This window comes from Biomphalaria glabrata, chromosome 13, assembly GCF_947242115.1.
Source record: "Biomphalaria glabrata chromosome 13, xgBioGlab47.1, whole genome shotgun sequence".
Classification (NCBI taxonomy): Eukaryota; Metazoa; Mollusca; class Gastropoda; family Planorbidae; genus Biomphalaria; species Biomphalaria glabrata.
The window spans coordinates 28674382-28691822 of NC_074723.1; the positions used below are offsets into that span (position 1 = coordinate 28674382).

At 32.5% G+C, this 17441-nt stretch overlaps 1 protein-coding gene across 1 annotated transcript; it reads left to right on the plus strand.

Moving 5' to 3' along the window:
• The first annotated feature begins 779 nt into the window (after positions 1–779).
• On the plus strand, positions 780–14183 carry LOC106063128 (uncharacterized). The gene is made up of 8 exons (XM_013221443.2): positions 780–908; positions 4804–5153; positions 5591–5758; positions 9842–10267; positions 10973–11101; positions 11228–11386; positions 13516–13783; positions 13951–14183. Exons 2-8 carry the CDS (start codon positions 4829–4831, stop codon positions 14087–14089), a joined length of 1614 nt encoding a protein of 537 aa, XP_013076897.2. The 5' UTR covers positions 780–908; positions 4804–4828; the 3' UTR covers positions 14090–14183.
• Positions 14184–17441: the final 3258 nt, after the last annotated feature.

Below are 17441 nucleotides of genomic sequence, written 5' to 3' on the forward strand. Positions count from 1 at the left end.
GTTGTTATGACAAAGTGTGAAATGCAGGCATTCTATTGAGTTCTTAGAAAAGTCATCGAGACCAATGTAAACTAGTTTGTTGTTTGTTTTTTTCCGGCTTTATAGCATCATTCAAGAAAACTCGTTGGCAAGGTGTTGCAGCTGGTCCATGAGATGAAGATTGTGGTCAGCTCTGTAAACTTCATCAAATCATAGAATTGGAATTTAAAGAAATTCCCTTTCATATTGAAGAAGTTATTTTAGTGGTCTTTTGAAACATGAGATTGAAGTTTTCTTATATCTTGACATTACAACACATCAGAATGAACACAACAACAAACTTCAAGGGACTGCAACATTCAGCAGGGGAAAAATAAGGGAGGGGGGAGTGGATCAGCTGCTAAACATGTCCCCGAGTAAGGCTTTCAAATCCAGACGTCACTGCTTGGCATTTGAGCGACGCCGACAGTTGGTGTGTTTCACTGCAGAAACTTTAATCGTCGAAAACAAGCGTTAAGCATTTTGTTATTCATGCTACGGACGAGAACTTTCTTGCGTCATTGACGAGCATCTCGATTCAGTGCTTTCACCTGAAGTAGAGGCTTTTGCGATGTAGCCGGACATTCAGAAGTTGTCTTCGGGACATCTTGCTAATTGCGATAAAATTAATGTTGGATGCATGTGTTTTTCATAAAAATAGTTTTCTATTTTCGCGGTTATGTGACCTGCGACAAGAGTGAGTAAATGTATTTGGCCCGAAGAAAGTTGTGCATCACAGATCTAACATTCAATAGTTAAGGGAATTTCCGAATTCGTCAGTAGGGAGATCCCCTTGATGGCATAATCTTGCAACCAAAATGGTGTTTGTTTATAAATCTAGATCTAGATGTCAATAAATAAACAAAGTTTAAACAGGACATAGAATATTTGTAAGTTATCTTTATTCTTCGCGTATTTCACTTTTTAAAGAGTTGAGCATCGATTGAACTAGAGCTAGACTCTCTATATCTAGAGCTACGACTATTAGATCAATTAATATTAGTTACGCTTCAGCTTTGGTCAAATTGAGTTGCAGGGTAAATCACTGATACTCTAACAAAAACAAACATATAAAAGAAACTATGGGCTTATTTATCTCATTCAACCTCTCATTCTATTACTACAATATTATAGGACATCTACCTTAATTTAGATCTGGTGTTGGCCACGACATGGCCTACATTGTGTCAAAAAATCCCCCAAAATATATCAGATAAGATGTTAATTTAATGTAAAACAAAATTGGAGTTTTCGTAGGATACTGATGAAATAACCTACAAAAATCATATAAGACATGGAGTTCTTATCAAAAGTTTTAGTGCTTTTTTTTTTTTTTACAGCTTTGTTTGGAATTTAACAAACAAAACTAAAACAAATAAATTCATGGTAAACCAGTAAAAACGCAAAATACCTAGGTGTTATAATAAATGAAAAACTGTCATGAAATCCCCATAAAATAAATTTCCATAAATCAAATAACATATAAAACTAAAATGTTTTTTTAACCTTGGTTGGGCCAATAATTATGCATCCTCTGTTTGGGACCCCCTCTACTCAAGAAAACATTAAGAAACTGGAAAAGACACAAAATATTCATAACAAACGAATATTCGCATTTGACTTATACATAAAAACACTGAACCATAATCTTCAAAACAAAATCTAATACAATACTCAGAAACACACAAAGATAAAGGCACATTCCTTGTTCCATATGCTAGGACACATTTGTACAAATGCTCCTTCCTCCCTATAGTACTATTAGAGCATGGAATTGGTTGCTTGAGTTAGCCAGGAAAATCAGTGAATTTAGTTCATTGGTTAACATGCATGACTAAATGAGTGACGCATAGGATGTAATCATCTTTTTTGAAGTAACATCTGTATTTTATAAGAAAATGCTATTTCACATTATTGTACACAAAAGATATATACATGGGTGCTACTCTTTTCAGGATGCTTTAAGAAAAAAAAACTACACCCCCTTTTTTTCGGCTTTAAAAAAAAACTGCTGCAAACAAATGCGTAATATCTTTGTAGCCTATAATCACTAAGTCTATAGACACTTCAAGACACACTGTTTAAAAGTGATCATATATAAAACACAAAGCTATAATTTAAAAGAAAATATAGCCAAATAAAATGTTTGTATATGTTCATAAATGACAAACTCATAACCAAACTTTTTCTTACATGTGCAATTTAAACATGAATAGTTTCCAGAATCAGCTTCATTGATATGACAAAGTAAAATGAATAGTTTCTGAAATCAGCTTCATTGATATGACAAAGTAAAATGAATAGTTTCTGAAATCAGCTTCATTGATATGACAAAGTAAAATGAATAGTTTCTGAAATCAGCTTCATTGATATGACAAAGTAAAATGAATAGTTTCTGAAATCAGCTTCATTGATATGACAAAGTAAAATGAATTGCTTGTAAAAAAATAAATTGTTTTCTTTCCAATGTAACTTCACATTACTAGTTGTTAGCAGACCACCAAATGGAGTATTAAAAAAAAGGATAGAGAATAAGAGAGATATTATAAACATTGTTCCACAGTGTGGTTTTTAATTGAAGAATTTTACCAGTACAGTATATTAAACATATGGTGAATGATAATTGATGTCAGTAAGTGTGACCAAATTGAAGTTGCCATTCTCATAGAAGCTAAATTTTATGGTTTTGGTGGAATCAAATCAAAAGACATTATAAATCCTTCTTAGTTCAGCCAGTATAAATAATTGAGCTACATGAGTCTTCTAATTAATTTAAGGAAATTTGTTTGCCATACTGTTCTCATGACAAGCTATTTCATCAAAATTATTACTTTTATTTTAGATATCTTGCATTCTTTAAGTCTCAAGGGGAGATTCATTTTTTAATAGTACAACTTTTTAGCTTTTTTTGAGGCTCTAGGACATGTGTTCTTATCATGTGAATCACTCCTTGGGGTAGATTTGTGATTAGCCAGGGGTGGCCTAAGACCATTAGAAATATGGAAAACAAAATTTGTCTATTCGTTAGTGTTGGCCTAAAAATTAAAAAATTGACATCACAAAGATGTTGCAGACAACTGAATTAGAATGGTTTCAAACATTTTAATTGATGCAACATAAATATATTAAGCAGTTGAAATTACATTCTACCAAAATGACTCAGAGTAATATTATTTCTATGAAGAAAAGTTAAGCATGTAGTGATGTAATCAAAAAGCAATTTTGTTTATAATTATTGTTTCTACACCATTTTTTTTATTGATCCCTGTTATAGTGTAATATTTTCTTTATGGAACAACCCATGAAAATCGATCACAAACAAAAGAACATAGACCTATAGAATAATACAATGAATTTTGTTTTTTTACGACATGGTTTTAGTTTTATTTACATATTTATTACAACCTTTTTTGCTTTCAATGAGGGCAATGACATTAAGCTGACAAATAGTTACAATGATAGTTTTGTGAAAGAATATTTTTCCATGTTTATGGACACTATTTCATTATACTTTCCATTATCTACCTGATATCTGGTTTGCAATTGTCAGAAGTCCATTCTCAGTCAAAGTTGAAGAGATCCTGGATACATCACAGGACACTTTATAGTTAATAGTGATGCATCTAACAATTATTTCTTTTTAATGTTAGTTCCACAATTCTGAATATCAATTCTAAATATTAACTGTTTACAGTCATTCCATTTTAGATGAGATTGTGTTGTGCCTTTTGCTTCCATTCCTAACAATATATCTTTAGTATATAAAAAAATAGATATGTCAGAAAAAAATGATAAATATATGGCTAAAATGAGCCCTTTTGGCCACATTCAAACTAAAGTTGGGTGAAATAAGTCTCTTCATCACCCAAGAAAAGTTGCGTTCTCAAAACACTTCTTGGCAAGACTAGACAACAAATAATGTTACTGTAATGAATGCCAAATTAAAGTCTATGCTTATTGTTTGACAACTGTACGGTTGAGGCATCTATCCTATTTACAGGATGACATATAATAAGTTTTTTTTTAGCTAGCTTAATTAAAGAAGGGCAGTATACTGAGACTATCAGTGGAAGCACTTTAAAATTAGCTATTATTAGCTTGTTAAGAAGACAACTTATATATGGCAGCACACAGATTCATATTGTCAGGAATGCATTTTATATTAAAGAGTTCATAGTACTAAAATATTTGGATAAATCTTTAAGTTTTATTTTGTACTATTCCCATTATATTTTGCTCAACAACCTGTTTATGTGAGGCTGTATGCTCTTCAAATAATGCATGGGCAATACAAATGATAAACTATTATAATGGTGTATATGGCTATGCATAAATTGCTCATAGTAAATGCTTAAAATGAAGCAACAAGTAATTTTAGTTGGGTCTGTAAAAAACTACTAGAACTTTGAGACATAAAAGCAGTTGCTACAAATTTAATAATCTTGACATTTTTATGGCATTAACAAAAGGAGCAATTTACTTATATAAGAGTTTCATTCTATTTTGTAATTCAAATATGAGTTCAGCAATAATGAGGATAGCAGTTATAGAACTTGTTTAAGAACAGAAAGGTCTTCTGAGCTTCTAGAAGGAACATCATTATGACTATTAGCGAGCTTGCAGCTGTGTTTAAAATGGAACTTAAAAGTACAGGGCTCTCCTACTCTTTGTTCATCTTGGATTATGTTTTCTTTTTTCACTAATATTTTGAACTCTTTATACAGATTATAATTTAACTCTCTCAAAGTTTTCTTTGTTCACTAATATTTTGAACTCTTTATACAGATTATAATTTAACTATCTCAAAAAGATGTCTCAAACGCTGAAAAGAAAACTTCGACCTGCTTGTATTAACATTAATCAAGTTGAAGATGAAAGTACTTCAAAAAATTGCCAAATACACTATACTTTAAAATTGGCTGACCTTTATGAAGTCAAAACAAGCATTAAAGGCAGTGCCAGTACTTGTTTAAACAGCATTGTCACCATAATCCGATCTTCAGATTCTGGAACAGAAGTGAAAGTTTTGTTTCGAATACCCAATAAAAAAACTTTGTTTGTCAATTTCAATTTTCCTGCAGTGAAACTTAATGAGCTGAATTTTCTGGACTTGCAAATACTTGCTGATATTCAAGGTTTCTTTTTTTTTAATTACCTTTGGTATTTCTTTAACACATAATCATCAACTTAGGTTTCATAGTTTAGAATGGCTATTTTTTTTTTTACTTTTGTTAGCATAGCTTCATATTTATGATTTCTTCTACATTTGGCGTTCTTATGAATTCTTGCCAACTGGTTATATTTAAACTGGTTCACTTTTGAGTATTAATTCTTGCTTTTAATATTTTTTTAGTATTTAACAAAATCATGTAATCTAAGCAGTAATATTAAGCAAACTATTTGTCCTTTACTGTTCAAAACTTTCATAAAGTTTTTAATAAAATGCAAGTTTAGTATTATACATTTTTAAAAAGTTTTATTGAAAATGTACACATTTATTTATTTCAAAATACAAGAAAGAATTCTTGTTTGGTAAATTCAGTGAGATTCAATTTTAATCTATTTTTTTTAGGGTCCATAGAAATAGCCTTTTGTAACAAATTCATAACAAGACAGATTGATGTCCCATCATCTGACTCTACAACACATGTTGCTGTCATGTTTGTTATTGATATTCAGAAAGAAATGGTGAAAGGGATAAAACCAGTAGAGCAAAAAATCAAGTACTTCTATGCCTCAGGTATTTTTTACAAAACTTAGATAACTCACTTTGTCTGTCTGGCTAAAAGTTTATACAGATTATTTCTACAACTACCAATCTTGGATCAAGCTGAAATTTTGCACAATTACAACTTTTACATGACAACACAAGAATCAATTAACAAAAACAATTAGTTAATTAACTATTGGTTATTGATTATTTTGTTTAGAATCTCAAACCAGGGAAAGAAATTGTACTTGACTGAAGTGGTGGTATAAGCTAAATAAGTCCACTTTATATGTTGCTGCTTTGAAACAAACAAAACAATCTTCCCAAGTCATAAGTACCTCACTAACAGAATGGTTAGTATGCTGGTTGGAGGACTCTTGAACCATGAGCTGTAATTCAGGTTGTTCCTTTTTTTTAATGCATTTAAGAATCAATTATCCACCCAGATATCTTTATCTTCCCTCCCCTCCCCCCATTTTCCCAACTGGTCAAGATATATAGGATCATAGCATATTGAGAAAGCTAAAAGCAAGAAATAGTGCTAAAGAAAAACAATTGGTAAAAATATTTCTAATTGCACAGATGTATTTTTGTTGTTCTAGATCTTATACAAATGTAATTTCACAACTGATGCAAACTAATTGATACAATTACATTTCATATAAGCTTTTTTTTTAAAGAATTTTTTGTTTTTTTCTTGTTCATTAATAGTTCAAATTTTTTTTTTGTAGTCTTCTATCTCTAAGCATATTTTGTTCCTTTAATAATAATCAATATTACTTTGTCTATTGTTTTGTTCTCTTGTAGGCATATGGTGCTTGTGTTAGCATCTATATTGTTACTATTATAGTAATCATGTTGAGGTGGACTATTGAAGTCAAACTGAATTTCGTAAAACATTGCTTTCATGATTAAGACTAAGACTAAGACTGCTTTATTGATCCTTTCGGAAATTTGTTGTGATTACAAGGACTCGTTTCTCATATAAAGACAACACAACAGAAAAATACACATAAATACAACAGACAACATAAAGAGTTCATTCAGCGACTACAAACAGGTATCTTGGTGCATTTCATGTTCTCTGATCAATGAGTGGCGGTGATAGAGTCTGACCGAGTGAGGTACGAACGAGTTTTTGTACCGCTCCGTTCTTGTTTTGATTGACAGCAGTCGCCCACTTCGCGACGACCTAGCGTAGTTCTGATGGAGCGGGTGGCCGTTGTCTTCCAAGATTTTTTCGATTTTTCTTAGGCACGTTTGTTCAAAAAGTTCCTTTAAATGTGGTAATGTTGTGAGTGTAATTTTTGATGCTTTTTTAATGATGTTTTCTAGACGTTGCAACAGTTTAGATGAGGCGTTGCCTTGCCAACAACTTATTCTGTATGTTAGCAGATTTTGTACAGTCGCGCCGTAAAATGTCTCAAGGATCTTCTTGTTTAATTTAAAACTGTTGAGTTTGTATAGAAAAAAGAGTCGCTGGGCTGTTTTCTTTGTCAGAGTTCCAAGGTGGTCTTCCCATGAAAGCTTGTTGTTGATGATAACGCCTAGATATTTATATGCCTTTACTTGTTCTATAGATGTAGTGTTTATTTGGAGTTCACGTATAGTTTGTTTTTTCTTTCTAAAATCTATTATAAGTTCTTTAGTTTTTGTTACATTCAGTTCTAGAAAGTTGTCGGTGCACCAGTTTGTAAACTCTTCTATCGAGCTTCGATACTGAGTTTCGTCTCCTGAAATAAGACCGACTATGGCAGTATCATCAGCGAATTTAATAAGTTTAACTGAGTCATAGATGCTTCTTATGTCATTAGTGTAAAGAGTGTATAGTACAGGAGAAAGTACACAACCTTGTGGAGCACCCGTACATAGTACTCGAGTTGACGATTTGGTGTTGTTGACTTTAACATACTGGGGCCGTTGGGTTAAAAAGTTTAGAACCCATGCTTGCAAGTAAGGGCTTACATTTAAGTTACTCAGTTTGTTTATTATTAGATGTGGCTGTATGGTATTGAAAGCCGAGGAGAAATCTACGAAGAGGACTCGTGCATATGTTTTGGGTATATCGAGATGCTTATAAAGCTGGTCCAAAAGCAATAGACTATTATAGTAGAATGGCATCCTCAGTTCCTCTAGCTGCTTTGTATGCAAATTGGTGAGGGTCTAGGCTGTTATTGACTTTTGCTACAAGTTGTTTAAGGATATATTTTTCAAAACATTTCATAACAATAGGTGTTAGTGCTACTGGGCGGAAATCATTTAAGCAATCTATTTTTGGTTTCTTAGGCACTGGTATGATTTCTGAAGTTTTCCAGATGTTTGGAATTACGCACGTTTGCAATGACTGGTTAAAGATATGACAGAAGATAGAAGAAATTTGCTCCGCACATAGCTTGATCAGCTTGCCACTAATTTTGTCTGGTCCACAAGCTTTTGTTACGTCTACTCTTTTAAATAACAAGGTCACTTCATCCTCCGTTACAAAATTGACGTAGGGCTCTTGTTTTCCTTTGGACAGAGTGTTGAAAAGTTCTTTGTGTAGATCAACAAAATCTTCTTTGTCAAAACGAGAATAAAAATAATTTAGTTCGTTGGCGAATTTCTCATCATCAGCCACTAAAATTTGTTCTCGTTTTGAGGCGCAGCCCGTTATTTTCTTTAATCCCTCCCAGCATTGTTTTGAGTTGTTCTTGGCAAAGAAATTCTCAATTTTTTCTTTGTATGTTTTTTTCCCTTCAATTATTGCTTTTCTCAGTTTATTTTTAGCATTTATAAATTCTTCGTTGCTAGCCTTATACTTTGTTTTCTTTTCAGTAATAAGGTGTTTGATTTTTTTGGTCATCCAGGGCTTATTGTTTCCATAGACTTGTATTGTTTTTGTTGGAATTGTTAACTCCTCGCAGAATGATAGATATGAGGTAACAGTTTCTGTTAGTTTGTTTATGTCTGGACAGTTCTCAATAAAGATTTCCCAGTTAGTTTTCTCAATGCATCCTCGTAATTTTTCTACAGCCTCTTCAGACCACATCTTGACCGTTTTTATAACTCTCTTTGTAGTTTTAAGAGTAGGTTTGTAATTTGGTATAAGATGGAGTAATACATGGTCAGATTCTCCAAGTGGGAACAAACTTTTACATGCATGCTCATTGCGCTATGATCCAATCTCTTATCTAGACCATAGGGAGAGGTATCTGGGAGAAAGTTTCTATGCTCCCTTTAGATACTTATCAAACACAACTCAGCTCAAGGTAGCTATTCGGCAAACAAAGCAGCTTAGGCAAATTTGTTAAAATACTATTATTTGGTTTGTTGGGCAACTTGGGTGACTTTGACATGCAGAAGGGGCAAGTGATTTTTGCTAGAGCCATTATCTCCACTAAAGGCACTTAAGAGAAAGTTTTTATATGCAGTTGCTTTTTTAAAAATAAAGAGTTGTGGAGTTAAAAATGCAATAGTCTTTGTACCAATTTAGAGCTATTGGAGAAAAAATAACTGAATTACATTTACAGCACAATTGGTCTGCTTTGAAAGATACTTTCCAACTACTGGTCTTTACCAATCATAATCTTATCTTTTTATTATTATAAAGATGCTGTTGACCAGAAAGTCTAAATGAAAGAGGACACAGAGTACCCCAGAATATTCTTAGTTTATTCAGGCTCACATATTGGAATGCCACAATATGTGTATCATATTTTCCTACTTGAATGTTCACTTCATTGCTACACTGTTACACAGGCGATAAAACAATAACTTGAACCTAAATTAGTTAAAAACCAATACTCGACTTTAAAATCTCTATATCAACAATTGAGGTAAAAAAAAAAAGCCACTTTTTCAATCTGTTCATTGATATCAACTGTAATAAGGTTGAAATGTTTATCTTAATTAAACCATTATGTTTAGTGGTATTAAAAGACTTTTTTTGAAAATAAAAATGCCTACATAGAATAATGCTAAAATCCATTATTAAAAATAAATTGAAGATGTTTATTTCAATATTAACAATCTGAGTCATCATTAATTTATTGATATTGCTAGGTGCAAATAAATAGCAAAAGAAAAGAAAAATGCACCAAAACTAATTTTTTTTTTTTTTCTGCTTGTTTTAAGGTTTGTTGAATGAGCAACTACAAAAGTCTTTGACTGAACAGCTCTGCTTGCCAAGTGTAAATGAGAGTCTGATGTCACCAACAATAAATATTCCTCGTCACCCCTTGGCCTTGATTGCACAGAATAACAGCAGTAGTCTTGTCCCATATTCTGAACACAGACCATCTATAGTAACATTACATTATGAATTGTTGTTGGATGATCACTATACTGCTAAAACTAAATGCCAATTTGACTGCTCATCCGAGGAAGCTGTGATGTCTGTGATAACCTGTCTTGAGGCTAGCTCTTCAGAAACTGTGGTGGAAGTGTTTTTCATTAAAAAAGACAACCAAGTGTCTTTTGTTCGATATGTTTTCCATGAATTAAAAACAAAGGATTTAAAACAATTGAACTTTAATCTTTCACATACATCATTGGCAGGAGGTAACTGTCAGGTTCTTTTCTTGCTTGGTTTGTTAGGGGTTACTCAAATAAGAACAATTATTACTAGATTATAAACTTCAACTCCAACTCAAGCTATCCATGAATAACAATAATACTTTAATATTTAATGAAGCACACAATGACATTAACTCTCATAAAATATTAATGCACAAACACCAGTTCAGGAAGCAACTGTCCAACCTTTCTGGACCGGGAACATGACCTCTACTGACTAACACACTCTCTCGCACATTCAAAGAAGACTAAGACTAAACATTCAATTCATAACACATGCAGATGTTCACATTGGTAACCTGGGCCTGGGAGTACATAAACAAAGGGATACAACTATCATACCAAAATATCAATAAAGTAACTTTCATTCTCGCCATACCGCCCCCTATGGGGTTTTATTTTGTTTTTAAATTGCATCTTTCTCCAAGAGTTTTGTTTTGAATCATATCCTTAAATATGTGTACTTTAAAATCTTTTTTGACCCAACTCTATCCAGATGTTTTTTTTTTAGGTAGGCTATTTTTTGTTTTATAAGTTATTACCACTCCCAACAGCATGCACAAATTAATAAAGCTAGAAGACAACTATTGCTTTTTATGTTTTTCAAAATGATTCCAGTTTGCACATTGTCTTTCTTGTTTTTTTTTAAAGTTAAAAAGTTTTTTTTTCAATATTTTTGCCTTTTTTCAGAAAAAACATTTCAAAAACATTTTCTGTTACCCAGAACAATGTATACGAGAAACATAAAGATGGCGCTAGCATTTCCCCTTAATAATCCCAATGACATGGAGCCAAAAGTAGTTTACATTTATTTAAAAGGTAATAAAGTTTTTATAAACTTAATAAAAATGAATTAGACTGTATCACATTTTTTTTTTACAAAAAAAAATAAAAAAATTTTTTTTTAAATAATTAATAATAATGCTTTTTTTTCTGAATATTTAGATGTTAAAAATTTGCAAGACACTGCGGAGGAGTGTTCACCTGAAAGTTCAAATTCAGACCATGAGCAAAGTAACTCTACTCAGTTTAATCAACAGAATGAAATTCATAAAGAAAATAGCGCTGTTGGAGAACACTGTCAAGACAATTTAGAGTACAAAGGTAGCTACTAAATATCCAATAATTCTTCATTTCACTTTGATGTTTAAGACATTTATTTTTTTCTTTTCTGTATCTATGATCATCCAGAATAATCTAATGCAGAAGAAGATGATTTGTTACCTAGGAAACCAAAACCATTTTTTTTTGTTTTGTTTTTCTTTATTTGTTTTTTAATAATCACTCATACATTTCACTTGAAAACCACTAAATGTCAAACTTTTAACTAGCTTAAGATTGCAGTTGATAGTGGATGTATTAGAAGGCATCTATAGTGATCTGCCAGTCTTAGTTACCGGTACTACTGAGCTTGAAAAGCAATACATCTGCTATTTATTCTTCTCCTGTAGATAGCTTATCCAATTCAGATTTAGAATTAAACCTACTTTGATAGAAATATTTAATATGATGCTACTAATACTGATATATATAGGCCTAGATATATACAGGGCTTTTTTTTGTGAGGGTTCGCACCTTTTTGAAAAAATTATTACTTTTCTTGTAGGCTATTTTAACGTATATTATTAATTTTTAGTAGTTAAAAATTAGGCACTGTGTATATATATATATATATTATATATATTTTTTTTGCACACACACATATATATATATATATATATATATATATATATATATATATATATATATATATATATATATATGTGCAAAAAAAATCACTCACTGATTTAAGTGAGATCTCTTACAAACTAGGAAATGAATTTGCATGAAAGTTCATACACAGGTTTCTTTTACCTTCTAGGTGCTCACTAAGTTGCAAAAATAAAAAATGCAAGCTTTCTATTAAATGTTATATTTCATTTTTAGTATTTACTCAAAAGGCCACAGTCCATATATAAAGTGTAAAAATAAAAACTTCCTTTTATAGTTGCTCATTCAACAAACCTTAAAACAAGAAAATAAAAATTCACAAATTAGTTTTGGTGCATTTTTCTTTATTTATGCTGTTTATTTGCACCTAGCAATATCTACAAATCAATGATAATGAGTCAGATTATAAATTGTTTTTGATAATGCATTGTAGCACTATTCTTTGTATGCATTTTGATTTTTTAAAAAGTATTTTGCTAAAGCATATTTTCTTTCTTTTTCCTTAAATCAACTTATTTTTAATTTGGCTACATCATTTCCGCTTCCTTTTAGATACAGTTTAACTAAAATTTAAAACTTAGCCTAATTGCATCTAAAAGATAAATCTAGAGTCTATTTCTTTTTTTTTTCGCACATGTACCTCTGTAGATAAGACTGCTATACTCTGTAGCAGTGCTTCTTTTGTAAAAATAATAGGTGCCGGTACTCACTGATGGATTACCTAACTTTAAACTACTAAAAAATTAATAATAAATGTTAAAAAACAAGAAAAGTAATAATTTTTTTCCCACATTGAAAAACGCCCTGCTAGTGCATACAGTCACAAAAAAAGCACTACTCTGTAGTACAGTATTTTTTGTAAATTCAAAAGTGGTCACATTATCAATTATCAGTTAATAAAACCAAATTGATAGGGGAATAGACGCTATTAGTTTTGTGTGGTCTGTCCGCCCGTTCCGTTTAGATCTCGTAAACTAGAAAAGATAGGGAAAATTGCTAAGTTAAGTAAGTTCTGTCATATCAACTACTAAATTTAAACACACAAAAAATCAACTATGCAAGCAGTTTTTTCATAAAAATACACCATTTTCACAACTATTCACTATAAAGTTAAGCAAGTTTTGTCATATGGACTACTAAATTTACAAAAAAAAATGTTTACTTTTTTTAAAGAGAAAAAAATGTATTTAACATGTATATAAGTGGAACATAATTTAAAACAACAATTAATAAGTAGTTTTTCAATATTATAGCGTCTACTGCCACATGCCGCCACATCGATAGGACACCTAAAGGAAATTGTTTTATATTTTTATTTACGAAAATGTTTTTCTTTTCTTGAGGCTTTGAATAAGAGATGACCCCTTACAAAACAATTAGATCAATTAGATATCCCTTGGTCTGCTGGACCCTTAGGGCACCACACAAGATCTGTAAACCTTCATTTAGATATAGGTATAGATTTTATTTATATCTATATATTTTTATTGTTTTATTTTCTTCACTATTTCAAAATTTAACAGCAAAAGAAACCAAACTACCATTGCATTCCCCCAAAGAAGTCAAGCCAACTTCACAAGATCACTTCAGTTTTAATTTTTTGATTGAAAAACCAAATGACAGTAGCTCAACAGAGCCTGAAACCATGAGTGACCTTAAAAAAATGGGAGAAACTCTTTGCAAAACTATAATTAAAACAATGAAAGAAAATTTCAATTTGGATTTATTTAACATATCCACAATGGGCTCCACGACTACTACTAAACAGATAATTGATCCTAAAGTGACAGTGTAAGTTATTTTTATTTCTATTAATCTGCATTTTTTGTTTGTTTTAAATTAGTCTTTCCACAATAACAATAGCTCTTGTAAACAAAGTAAAAAATTTTTCATTTTTAGTATTTTTTTTCTTCTTTAACTATTTGATGATTTATAATTGTTTTTATTCTAAAAAATAGGAACATGTTTCAAATTAACAACAACATTTCCTGCTCTATTGATAAAGTGAAAAACGCTGTTGTTGGAGGGGGCAACTTATACTGCAGCATGGTCAGTGAAAACTCTTGCAGTAACTCCCATCCTGCTATGGATCAATGAAATTTTTACAATTTGTATAAAAAATTATTTATAATTTTGTTTATTATATGTATATATGTAATTTATAAAACAATAAATAATTTATTTTTTTTGACATGTTGAAATTGTTTTGATCTATCATAAAAAATATGAGCTCAATAGTTTAAAAAATTATTAATGCATCTCACAAGCATTGACACCAGTTTTTCTGAAAAAATTTTGGTAAAATTTTTTATTGTACAACTTAGGACATAAACAAGTGAATACTGTTGATCAATTATCAACCAATGACCTCTAACAGCTAACCTTTACCTTTAGTAAAATCACTAAATTTAGAAAGCCTTTAGGATAGAAGACTTAACTTTTTCTCTCCTATTTGATGATACCATCGTTGATTTGACCCAATTAAATTAAGTTTTGTCTTTTTATAAACATAAAAAGAGCATGCATTCCCCTTCAATTTTACACTTAATAAAACTTTTTCTGATAAAGTTATAGAAGTTAAATCATAAAAGGAAAGTGAATTAAAAATGAATATTTCCATTGGATCATGTAAAATAATTACAGAGAGAAAGAGTTAAAAAGTAAAGTAGGCAATTATACATAAAACACTGAACCATAATCTTCAAATACAAAAGCTAATAAAATACGCAGAAAGACACAAAGATAAAGTCACATTCCTTGTTCCATATGCTAGAACAAATCTGTACAAATGCTCCTTCTTCCCTAGTGCTATTAGAGCATGGAATGAATTGCCTGAGGTAGCCAGAAAAATTAATGACTTGGCAGAATTTCCATTGGTTAATATGCATGACTAGATTGAGCTAGGAACATGCAAAGAACATAATCATCTTTTTTTTTAAAGTAGCATCTGTATTTGATTAGATAAGAAGAAGATTGAAAAAGTTAAACTTCCAATCTACATCTTTTCTTTTGGTGTCCTGCACATTACTTTTCTTTTTTCTGGTTTAAACTTAACAAATAGATTCAACTGAAAATCTCTGGACCATTTTTTTAATGTTTTATTACAGACATAAATATCTTAAGTACTTGTGATTTGAGGAGATGGGGTTTCTGATATAAGGTTTTTAGGCTCAAATTGAGATTCAAACTCAAGCCTCCTTGTTAGGCAGCCAAGCAGTTTATGCCACATATTAGATTTACATTGTGTAGTAAAATAGAGAGATCATGGTTTTTCTCATTCCCACAATTTTGCACATGTATCCCCACTGCCACAGTTACAGGTCTGTTGCCACTCCTTACAGTTGTCTCAGATATATCTTCCACTTACAATGGAATGACCATCTAGACTATCCATAATACTGCACTACTCACCTCCATGACAACATCATAAATTACTTGTGAAAGTGCTAGTCTCTCATTGGAACTATACTTCGGCATTAGTCCTTTCTCTTTCTTCTGCTAGGCTGAGTTTGAACAAATACTTCCATTTAAAAACTCTCTCCAGTCATTACTAGCTGGGCAAAAGATATGTTAATGTTTACCTCAATGAGTTTCAACACTTTTTTTGATTGGGTAGCAGGTGCACACTTGTGGGTGGTGCATAGTGGCTCACAGTGCTGAGTTACAACAATATGGTAGTGCCTATAACTTTCAGAATCTTTTGTGTAATAGTTCTAAATCTAAAATAGCAGTCTACATAATGTTACTGATAGTGATCTATTCAACATAAATATTTGTAACAGTTCTCTTTAAAATTTCCATGTCCCACTGCAATCTTTTGAAAAGCAATACAGGAATTTAAGAAATTGGATACATTACTAATATTTTAAGTAGTTAACTCATTGAGTGCTTAGGCATGCACAATATATGGGATGCTTTTTTTCCTTCTGTGCAGGGTAAGTTATATTAAGGCTAGACATTCAATATATTGTTATGACTTTGGCATGCGCACCGCCATCCAAGATAGTGCAGAAAGAAGGTGCACACTATCAGTGACCAAACAAGTCGGATGTTGACATAAGAGACTAATGATTTCCGCCCAAGGAGAGAGCCAATATGGAGATGCTGTACTCAAGGCAGATGCCCTTTGTGTTTGTCATGTCTCTATGTAAATAAACGTCTATGTCGTCGTTGAGTTGCCTCCTTAAGTTATTACAATTGGTTGTCAGAAGTGGGATTATAGGCAACTCAACGAGAGGAGGTAGGATTTACAATGGCAGCTTTGAAACGATTAGACCAACTCTCAGTTAGGAGCTTAGGAAGGAACTTCGTAACCGATATGAGATAATTGGTGGTACCAAGGAGGTGCTTACAGCTCGTCTCCGGCAAGCCTTGATAGATGAAGACGAAGATCCAGATACCTACTTATTTGAAATTGAACCGGAGATTTATGAGCTTATTGGCAAGATAAATGAAGCAATGTGTGAACAAATTAACAGTATGGGGAACAAGGTAGATAAAATGGTGTCTCGAATGAAAGAAGGGGTAGACTCGTTGGTAAAGGAGCAGTTGCCTGTAGACTCGTTGGTCAAGAAGTTGCGTGGTCAAGACTGTGGTTGCACAAACAGTGGTGACGGAGACGCTGGGGATTTGAGCGCCGTCTGTGTCTGTGTTGTGGGCAAGTCTTGTGGTTGTGACTTTCAAGACGAGAAACGTGACAATGATTGCTGTGATTATCTCAACGAGATGTACCGAATCGAAGGGAAAGAGACAAATGAAGAAACTGAAGACTGTTACGTGCCTGAAGCGTTTGTTCCTGTTGTACTTGTTACCAGTACCTTAACTGAAGTCTGTTATGAGCCTGAAACTTTTGTTCCTGGTATACCTGCAACGAGCCGGACAGATCAAGACAACGTTGGGTCTGCGTTCAAGCCTGTTGCTATGGACCTTAAAGACCTCTGTTTATCTGTCAGTACCTTTGATGAGAACTCCAACCATGAAAGCCTTAAGACCGTTTCTGATTCCTTGCCTTGGATGTCGTCGAGTGAAGCTGCGAATGCGGGCCCCAACAATGGCCGAGGCAGAAACAACGAATTTGACTTTGGCCGCGGCATAAAAGAGAACTCCATACTTGACAACTGCATCTAGGCGATTGACATGAACTGTATATGCGGCGCCCTGCGGGGACAGTGCCCATGCCAAGAAACCCAGCTACAAGATCTGAACTTGACTGAAATGTGTACTTCTGCCCACATCAGTGAGAGTGACTTGAACGGTGGTGAATTAATCCCAGCGAAACCTGATGTAGTGGTGGATGAACATTACAAGGATGCTTCATGGGCATACCTTACAGATGAGGCTGAGAAAGACTATGTGCTTGAAACCATGGCTACCGGTGGGCCTACAACTGTGTTACGAGACGTCCATGGAGGAGGTCCGCTGACTCAGCATCTTAGAACAACAACCCTGG